We start from the raw sequence: 10,476 nt of genomic DNA, 5'->3' as shown, positions 1-10,476 counted from the left end.
ATCCATTTGCCTGAAGGGGAGAAAAAGGATTTAAGATGAGGTTTAAAAACCCAAAGGATTATTTAGTTGGTGGTACTATGTTTTTAGTTGTTTGTTAAGTCATTAAAAGTTGTTTTAGAGCAGACTCTTCTGCTTGGTGCTTTTTTAACATGCTCCGTTACTCAGGGAACAAATAGTTCTGTTCCCTTGAATTTATCAGTACAAACTAGGCAGATATATATTCCATCTTACATGTGCATCTTTGGTGAGAATCTAGGCTTCTGTACGTTCCTGTTTACACAATAAACAGAAAAGCATACTGAAGAATATTACAATTATACAATTATAATAATGTAACTTATAATTAGCCTTTATCTATAATAAATACCCTTTATCTACTGGGTTGCTTCACTGAGCTTGTTTATTTTTGAAACATAGTTTTACTAATATAGTTCATGCTAGCCCTCAACTCTATTTAGCCCTAACTGGTCACTAGTAATCCTTCTGCTCAACTTTCCAACTGCTAGAATTATAAACATGTGCTAAAAACTCTGAAAGGCTGAGAGGTTAAGGACGGATGGGAGGTACTAGAGGCAGGGTTTCTCTGTGCAGCCCTGACTGTCCTGGAACTTGATCTAGAGTCCAGGCTGGCCTCAAACTCAGAATCATATTGCCTCTGCCTCCTGAACACTGGTATTAAAGGTGTACACCACCACCACCCAGTATGAGAAGTTAAACTATCTTAGCAACAGAAGTTAATATAATCCTTTGTGTATAAAAAGACTGACTTTTCCTTCCTCCTTTGCTTACAGGCACAAGATGCTGGCATTGGGGTGTCAATTTTACTTTGTGTCAGAGCTCTTCAACTCAGATCAAGTGAAGATGAAGAAATGAAGGCTTCAGTCTGTAAAACAATTTCCTGTCTTTTACCAGAAGATTTGGAAGTCAGACGAGCCTGTCAGCTTACAGAATTCTTAATTGAACCCAGTTTGGATGGATTCAATATGCTGGAAGAACTGTATTTGCAGCCAGATCAAAAATTTGATGAAGAAAATGCACCAGTTCCAAATTCTCTGCGATGTGAGCTCTTACTAGCTTTAAAAGCCCACTGGCCCTTTGATCCTGAATTTTGGGACTGGAAAACTTTGAAGCGACACTGCCACCAACTCCTGGGACAAGAAGCCTCAGATTCCGATGATGACCTAAGTGGCTATGAAATATCTATTAATGATACAGATGTCTTAGAGTCATTTCTCAGTGACTATGATGAAGGTAAAGAAGATAAACAATATAGAAGAAGTTTAGCAGATCAGAATAAGGAGAAAAGAGACAAAAAGCCCATTGGTTCCTCTGAAAGATACCAGAGGTGGCTTCAGTATAAGTTTTTCTGTTTGTTGTGTAAGCGGGAATGCATAGAGGCCAGGATTCTCCATCATTCCAAGATGCACATGGAAGATGGAGTATATACCTGTCCAGTTTGTATTAAAAAATTCAAGAGAAAAGAGCTATTTGTTCCTCATGTAATGGAACATGTTAAAATGCCACCAAGCAGAAGCCACCGTTCTAGAAAGAAATTACTGTTGAAAAGCTCTCAAAGGGGTATTTATCCCAAGAGTCCTACCGGAAGTCTGGAACAAAATCCATCATTGAGTGATCAAGCCAGAGGAGAGTCTCATGAATATGTCACATTTAGCAAGTTAGAAGACCGCCGCCTGCAAGACAGAGACTTGTACCCGTGTCCGGGTACAGACTGTTCCCGTGTGTTCAAACAGTTTAAATACTTAAGTGTGCATCTTAAAGCTGAACACCAAAATAATGACGAAAATGCCAAGCACTACTTGGATATGAAAAATAGAAGAGAGAAGTGTACTTACTGCCGGAGGCATTTCATGTCAGCTTTTCACTTACGAGAACATGAGCAGGTTCATTGTGGTCCTCAACCTTATATGTGTGTCTCTATAGATTGTTATGCAAGGTTTGGGTCAGTGAATGAACTCCTTAACCACAAGCAGAAACATGATGACCTCCGTTACAAATGTGAGTTGAATGGCTGCAATATTGTGTTCAGTGACTTGGGCCAGCTTTACCATCATGAAGCACAACACTTCAGGGATGCATCCTACACATGCAATGTCCTTGGCTGTAAAAAGTTCTATTATTCTAAAATTGAATACCAGAACCACCTCTCCATGCATAATGTTGAAAGTCCAGATGGGGAATTAAAGAAATCAGTGAAACTTGAGGAACCTGTAGCAGGTGGGAAGCAAGATTGTGTGGACCAGTCCCATCTACTTGATCAAACCGATAAGTCCCATTCTCATGAAGATCATTTCTGTCCAGGGTCAGCTAGTACTCACATAGACACCACAGAAACCCTGAAAGACAACAGTGACAGCAACTCTAGTGATCAGTTAAGTCACAGCTCTTCCACATCAATAACTGAGGAGTTAATTGACTCACTAGACCATTCTGAAACCATGCAGGACCTGTTATTGTCTCATGAGAAAGTCTTTGCTCCCTCTAGTTTAAAAGACAAGTGCTCCAATGTGGCTGTTTGTTTTGATGGGACTAAATTCACCTGTGGTTTTGACGGCTGTGGCTCCACCTACAAAAACGCAAGAGGGATGCAGAAACATCTGCGGAAGGTGCACCCATACCACTGCAAGCCGAGAAAGATAAAGACAAAAGACCTCTTTACCTGCCTGGATGACAAACATAATGAAGCTGACAAGTTTGGTGCAGAGCCTAAACCCAGCTCTGATACAAACAGTGACTCCCCAGATGAAGGTCCAGACCACAATATCCACACTAAATGCAAACGAGAACATGGAGATTATTCTCCCGAACCTTCCATTTGTGCTTCTAAAAGGCCATGTACAGAGGATACAATGTTGGAACTTCTGTTACGTTTGAAACATTTAAGCTTGAAGAACTCAATAGCACATGGCTCTTTCTCAGGGTCATTGCAGGGGTGCCCATCTAGTGGTGCTAAGTCTCTTCAGTCAGTCCCATCTTCCATTTCAGACCTTAGTCTTCAGAATCAGGATGAAAATATGCCAAGTCAGTACCTTGCACAGTTGGCAGCAAAGCCTTTCTTCTGTGAGCTTCAAGGATGCAAATATGAATTTGTGACCAGAGAGGCTTTGCTAATGCATTATCTTAAAAAGCATAACTATTCAAAAGAGAAGGTCCTTCAGTTAACCATGTTTCAGCACCGGTATTCCCCATTCCGGTGTCACATCTGCCAAAGGTCATTTACAAGAAAAACACACCTTAGGATTCATTATAAAAATAAACATCAAATTGGCAGTGACAGGGCAACTCACAGACTGTTAGACAGTGAAAAATGTGATCACGAAGGGCCATGCTCAGTAGACAGGCTGAAAGGTGACTGCTCTGCAGAACTTGGTCCCAACAGCAATGCAGAGACCACTCAGTGTCATTCTAAAAAAGATGAATGCAGCTCAGAGACAGACTTGGAGTCCTCTTGTGAGGAAACAGAAAGTAAGATCTCTGGTATCTCATCACCAATAGGTAGCCATAGAGAAGAGGGAGAGGAGAAAGAGGGGAGAGGAAGCAGGCGGACTGTTGCTAAAGGAAATCTGTGCTATATTTTGAATAAGTACCACAAACCATTCCATTGTATCCACAAAACTTGCAACTCTTCATTTACCAATCTAAAAGGCCTGATTCGCCATTACAGAACTGTGCATCAGTACAACAAAGAGCAGTTATGCTTAGAGAAAGACAAAGCAAGAACCAAAAGGGAACTTGTAAAATGTAAAAAACTATTTGCTTGCAAATATAAGGACTGTAACAAGCGCTTCCTGTGCTCCAAGGCCCTGGCTAAGCACTGCAGTGACTCTCATAACCTAGACCACATTGAAGAGTCTAAAGTGCTTTCTGAGACAGAGTCTGCAGCGAGGTTTTCTTGTAACCAGCCTCAGTGCCCTGCTGTTTTTTATTCATTCAGTAAGTTGAAACATCACCTGTTGGAACAGCATAATATTGAAGGGGAAATCCATTCGGATTATGAAATCCATTGTACTCTTAATGGCTGTGGCCAGATTTTCAGCCATCGAAGTAATTACTTCCAGCATGTCTACTACCGACATAAGGACTATTATGACAACCTATTCAGCAGCCAGAAAGTAGCAAATGAGCGGCTACTAAGGAGTGAAAAGGTGTGTCAGACAACTCAGGCACAGGAACTGACACAGACGCAGGGGCAGACACAGGGACAGGAACAGCAGACTGCCAAAAGGCCATTTAATACTAAAGCTAAAAAATGTGGCTTACTCAAAGATAAAAAAGCTCCAATTAGCTTTAAAACAAGAGCAGAAGCGATCCATATGTGTGTTGAGCATTCGGAGCACACGCAATACCCATGCATGGTTCAGGGATGCTTGTCTGTGGTAAAGCTGGAAAGCAGCATTGTGAGGCATTACAAACGTACCCACCAGATGAATAGTGCCTATTTAGAGCAGCAATTGGAGAACCTTGTGGTTTGTGTTAAGTATGGTACCAAAATTAAAGACGAACCCCCTTCAGAAGTAGAGCCCTGTGTAAAGAAAGAGGAAAATACTAGCTGTGAGTCGGTGCCCACAGAGAACGGAGCCCCAGGAGACAGCAGTGTGCCCCTCCCAAACACTGATTCCACTTGCCCAGCTGAACAAGATGGTGGTCAGAAAGGGTGTTCAGAAAGAAACCCAGTTTTTGACACACACAGTCTGCTCTACAGGGGAACTTTGAAATGCAACCATTCTTCAGAAGCCACTTCTTTGGAACAGTGTAATATAGTTCAGTCTTCTCCCTGTAAGATAGAAAGCCCTATTCCTAATCCCAGTGGGACAGAGAGTGGTACTTATTTCACAGACTTCCAGCTGCCGTTACCAAGGATCAAAGAACCTGGGCAGCAGAGTTCAGGGCAAGAAAACACTGTAAAGAATGCAGCCCAGGTCCCAAAAGAGAGTATTAGAAAGCATTCGCAGCCCAGGTCATTCGATCTGAAGACTTACAAACCTATGGGATTTGAGTCTTCCTTTCTGAAATTTATTCAGGAAAGTGAAGAGAAGGATGATGATTTTGATGACTGGGAGCCTTCAGAGCACTTAGCATTGAATAACTCCTCTCACCCCAGTAATGACTTGACAGGGAATGTTGTGGCAGATACCGTAGTGAATGACAGCAACCCTCAAGTTGACATACCTCATTCTTCCAGTGACCCTCCAGTTTCGGAGAACCTGACTGCAATCCCACCATTAGTAGAAGCTGAAGCAACAGCAGTTCCTTCCTTGGAAAACCTGAGGGTTGTGCTGGACAAAGCATTAACAGATTGTGGAGAACTTGCCTTAAAACAGCTTCATTACCTTCGGCCTGTGGTTGTCCTTGAAAGATCTAAGTTCTCTACACCAATTTTAGACTTGTTTCCAGCTAAGAAGACAGATGAGCTTTGTGTAGGAAGTTCCTGAATCGCTGTTGTTTTTGAAGCACCTAGCTCCAGCACTGCAATATGGGGACACTTGCTAAGGTGAACAAAGGCTGGGAATCAGCCACACTTGCTTAGGATAGAATAGGCTGTGTATTTACATGAATGTACAATATCTGTGTCAGCAGTATTGGCGACGTCCAGTAGCTTTCCAGTTGGTTTATTGATTGGGATTTTTGTTTGTTTGTTTGTTTGTTTATTAAAAAAAATGGAACTGTACTCTTGTTTGGTGCTAATTAATACATCAAAATATACTGGGGCTTCCTTTTTCCAATTAAGTGTGCATGATTGTATATGAAGCATATATTAAAGTCCCAGGGTGGGAGGGCTAGGGAAAGGGGAGGAAGTTCTTACTTGACTTGAATGTGCACCCAAGGGTGCTTTGTGTAATATATTGTACACTACAGCATCTTATATTTTTTGAGTTGAGTTTCAATAAATTACAATTTTTCACCCACCTCTTGTTTACTCATAGAGTTTTCATACCATGTGCACACTGCAGCTGCACTTGTATTTTCTGGAGTGTGTCTCATATTTTACTCCAGCGATTTTCTGCTAACTAAACCATTCATGTGATTTTTTTTTTATGACCCTGTCTTAAAATTTTTTGTGGTAAGAAAATCCTGAGATTTGAGTTATTTGCCTTAAGATTCAGGATAGCTCCCAGGCTGCAAAGACAGGAGAGGGTGTACCAGGCTGGACATAAAGGGCAATAGCAGACTCAGAAGGCAGTTCTCAGGAAACTACAGATGATGTCATAGCTGGGGATGAAAGGGATGGGATTTCTGCAGAGGCAGAGTTGGTACTTTATACATAGCTGAGAGCCTCCGAGGGATTGAATATCTAAATGGATAGGCGATAAGTAGTTGGGAGCTCAACAGTTAAAGCACCTGTTGATCTTCCAGAGGGCCTGTAAGCACCCAAATGGCTACTCATAACTTGGTAATTTCCTGAGCTCTGACAACCTTTTCTGGCTTCTGTCACCAGATAGGCATGTGGTACCCATACATGTGTGCTGTCAGAACATAAAAATAAGCTTAAATAAGTTGAGGCAAACTTGGTGATGGTCTATACTGGCAGCTGCAGTATAGAGAAGGGTAGATGAACTCAAGATACATAGAGGGACTAGAAAGATGGTCAGCAGGTCGAAGGCTTGCTGCCAGACTGGACAAACAGACCCGCCTGCTACAAAACTGATTTCCTGAAGGTTGTCCTGACCGTAGCACATTTGCCATGGTGTATGAACATAAATAATTTTTATCTTTATTAAGGTACATTAGGAGACAGGACTGTTGGAACTTAGAACAAGAAAAGCACTCAAAAAAAACATGGCCAACTAAGGTGGAAATGTAAACGGAGTGGGTATTTGGGAAGAAGACAGTTTCATGGTTTTGTGTGTGTGTTCAGTGAGAGACAACTGATGACAAGACAATACGGGGTTTTGTTTGGAGATTTTTGCTCTCCCCTTAGTCTCTATTCTGCAGGCTCAAACTATCTGCCTTGTGCTCCTGAGTGCTAGAATAGCATTTACCACATGAGCTCCAAGTCAGCTAAGTTGATGAGCCTTGAACTGTGATCTCCCTGCCTCCTCCTCCTGAGTGCTGATGCAGACTTAGCCCTCACCCAGTCTATGTAGTGCTGCTTTCTGCTTGCTTGGCAAATACTCTACCATCTGAACCACATTCCCAACCATTTGGGTTTCTAGTTTTGAGACAAGCTCTGTATAGGAGGCAAAGCTAGCTTCAAACAGATCCTCCTGCCTCAGCCTCCTTAGAACTGATTGCAGGTATATCCTATTATGCCAAGGTCAGTATTATGTTCTTAGAATACACTGGTGTAACTCTTGTCCTTGGGACATTTTCAGCCACTTTAAGTATCTAGTAATGAAATAATACCTATATCCCCTTTTCTTTCCTAGAATCACACCTCTGCCCCCTCCCATTATGAAATCGGCTGGTCTTCTGGACATCATTCTGCTGCTTCTCACCCCGACAGTCTAAAGCACACTCCACAAGCCCAGGTCCTTTCTTGGTATAGATTCCAGTAGATGACAAATTCTCAAACAAGGCTGTTGATGAGAGTTTTTTAGTTTTAAGACACACTCTGGGTAGCCTAGGATGCTTCAAACTTAAATCCTGCCTCAACCTACCTAAAGCTGTAGTTACAGGTATACATTATGCCCACTTTTGAATTAAGTTCTTTATAAAGTACATTACTGTCACTCCCTGGTGCTTAGGTTGAAAGAAAAATTAGACTGACACCCCTGCTGCTACCTTGGAGTCCAGCTGTGGCCTTCAGCTTCCTCAGTGAGGAAGCATGAGTGATCATTCTGTCAAGCAGTTGCTCTCCCATACGTATTTTATTCTATTCATAATAGCTGAGATATGGAGTTGAGATATTCAGCTGAAAAACTAAAATAAAATTCAGTCACCTGTAGCAGCATGGGTGGGCCTACAGGGCATGCAATAGGAGGTGAGTCAGGTACAGAAAGATAATCATGTTCTCATTTATGTGGAAGACAAGGCAAAAATATCAGGTCTCAAACATATAGTGTAGAACAGTATTTACCAGAACTTGGCAAGGTCATGTGAAAGAGGAGAGAGACAGAGGATGGTAATATGGTCAGAGGAACAGCTAGATGAGAGAAGTAACTGTAGGAGAGCTGTGGTTGATAACATTTTTGAGTCAGGGTCTTTTGTAGCCCAGGCTGGCTTTAAACTATATTTAGATGATGGTGACCTTAAAGTTCTGATCCTCCTGCCTCTACCTCTTACGTGTTGAGATTATGGGTGTATTAGTCACAGAGCTGGTTTTACTCAGTGCTGAGACCGGAACCCAGGGCTTTGAGTATGACAGGCAAGCCTCATCCAGGTTGACAACAAGGAATTACACACTTCAAAGTAGCTACCAGAATGGTTTCAAATGTTGCCAACACGAAGAAACAATAAATATCTGAAGTGATGGACATGCAGATAGCTCCAAGTGGAAGAATTGTGGTTCTCAACCCTGTCACACCTGAAATTCCAGCACTTACAAAACGCCACAAATTTGAGGCCATCCTGGTGTTGTGTGTTGAAAACTCCAGAGCTCATAACTGAAGGGGAGGTTCAACAGTTAAGAGCACTGGCTGCTCTCCCAAAAGACCTGGATTCAATTCCCAACACCCACATGGCAGCTTACTCCTGTTTATAAGTGTCAGCCCTAGGGGATCTGACACCTTCACACTGATACACATGCAGGCAAAACACAAATACACAAAAACGAATAAACCATTAAAAAAAAAAATCCAGGGCTTGGTGACATGATCCTGCCTCATAAAATGAAAACAAACAAACAAACTTCATATTTAGGATGTTTAGGAGAGAAGGTTGCTGTTTTGCTTAAAACAACTGTCCATTCACTTACAAATACCCCAAAAGAATAGAATCAAACCCTAAGTTTCAGAGCCCATTTGACAGCTCAAATACAAGGTTCCTGACCCAGCTAAGATCACAAGTTACAGTTGTCAGAGTTTGCTTCAGTTCATCTTTTTGGGCAGCTTTTATTTATATGTATATATTATATATATGTGTGTATATATATACACATATGTATATATATTAATTTACAAACTAATGTGGCTCTATTTTTTATTTTCCTTTTTTGAAGCAAGCCCTTCTTATTGTGAAGCCTAGGTTGGCATTGAACTTGACATCTTCCTTCCTTAGCCTCCCAAGTACAGTCATGTGCCACCATGACTAGCTAACGTACCTTTGTTTGTTTGTTTGTTTTGGGAGCAGTGGGGCAAGAGAGTGGTTTCATGTGTCCCAGACTGGCCTCTTAAGTACCTAAATCCTTAAGTAGTTGAGAATGACGTTGAACTCCTAATCCTCTTTCACATCCTAAATGTACTAGGAATGCACATGCCTAGTTTACAACTGGTTTTTGGTTTTGTCCTTTTTTTCCTTTTTCCTTTTGACAGCGTCTCACTTGGCTGGCCTGGAACTTGCTGTGTAGACCAGGCTGGCCTCTGCCTCTCAAGTGCTAAGATTAAGACTAATGGCATGTGCTATCACACTCAACCAAGCTAATATCTTTTTTAATAAATCTTTTTTTCTAAGATTTATTTATTATATATAAGTACACTGTAGTTGTCTTCAGACACACCAGAAGAGGGCGTCAGATCTCATTACAGATGGTTGTGAGCCACCATGTGTTTGCTGGGATTTGAACTCAGGACCTTCGGAAGAACAGTCAGTGCTCTTATCCGCTGAGCCATCTCAACAGCCTGCTAATAATACCTTTTAAAATATAGAGGAATGTGTTTTTAAAATATGAGAGGAAATGTGTTTTATCAATTTGAATCTGGCATATTTCACTTAACCTCCAATCCACCTTGCTACAAATGCCTGTTTTCAAACTACAGTATTTTGTATATATGCCCCACATACTTTTTAATCCATTCATCCATTGGTAGATCTTCAGGTTGATTCCATAGTTTAGTATCAAAGTCCAGCTTTGATATCAGGGTAAACTGAGGTGGAGCATAGAGTCAGCAATTGACTGGGGCCACCGAGATGCTCCCTGGTTTGATCAGCTAAGAAAATTCCCTGGAGCTGTAGAGTCAGTGACTCGGATCACTCAGGCTTTTTTCTGAAAGAGTAAGTCTAGATTCACTAGAACGAGTAGTCCCTGTGGCCAGGAAGAGGCTTTATCTGAAACCTTTGAACTTCGTGGAGGCCAGGGAGAAGGAAAAAAGAAAAGGGGAGGGGGGTAAAGAATCACACATACATATATGTACACACACACAGTCCATGGATGAAGCAAAACAAGTCCCAACAACTCTCATACATATGTACATACATACCTACCTACACACACACATTCACACATTGGGTGGCTGGAGCAAAGCTCCAACCAACTTTACATATGTACACATATACATTTGGTGGATGGCTCAGTCTAGCTGTTGTGAATAGTGTTGCAGTATGGGTGAACAAAGATCTCTAATATATTAATGTTGGCTTTGA

At 41.6% G+C, this 10,476-nt stretch overlaps 1 protein-coding gene across 2 annotated transcripts in view; it reads left to right on the top strand.

Moving 5' to 3' along the window:
• Rlf (rearranged L-myc fusion) overlaps positions 1–7,523 on the top strand; it is a 62,011-nt gene extending 54,488 nt beyond the window's left edge. Inside the window, exons 8-9 of one of the 2 annotated variants that reach the window (XR_004121038.1) lie at positions 792–5,509; positions 7,386–7,523. Coding sequence is in view for 1 of the 2 variants with exons in the window: in XM_031378524.1 (XP_031234384.1) it covers positions 792–5,450 (4,659 nt within the window). In the remaining variant the exon portion in view is untranslated. Of the gene's footprint in view, positions 1–791; positions 5,925–7,385 lie in introns of those variants that run through there. The other variant, XM_031378524.1, reaches the window with a different exon arrangement.
• Positions 7,524–10,476: the final 2,953 nt, after the last annotated feature.

This window comes from Mastomys coucha, unplaced genomic scaffold, assembly GCF_008632895.1.
Source record: "Mastomys coucha isolate ucsf_1 unplaced genomic scaffold, UCSF_Mcou_1 pScaffold18, whole genome shotgun sequence".
In the NCBI taxonomy this organism is placed as follows: Eukaryota; Metazoa; Chordata; class Mammalia; order Rodentia; family Muridae; genus Mastomys; species Mastomys coucha.
The sequence above is the reverse complement of the archived record's forward strand: the minus strand, read 5'-3'. Positions and strand labels throughout refer to the sequence as shown.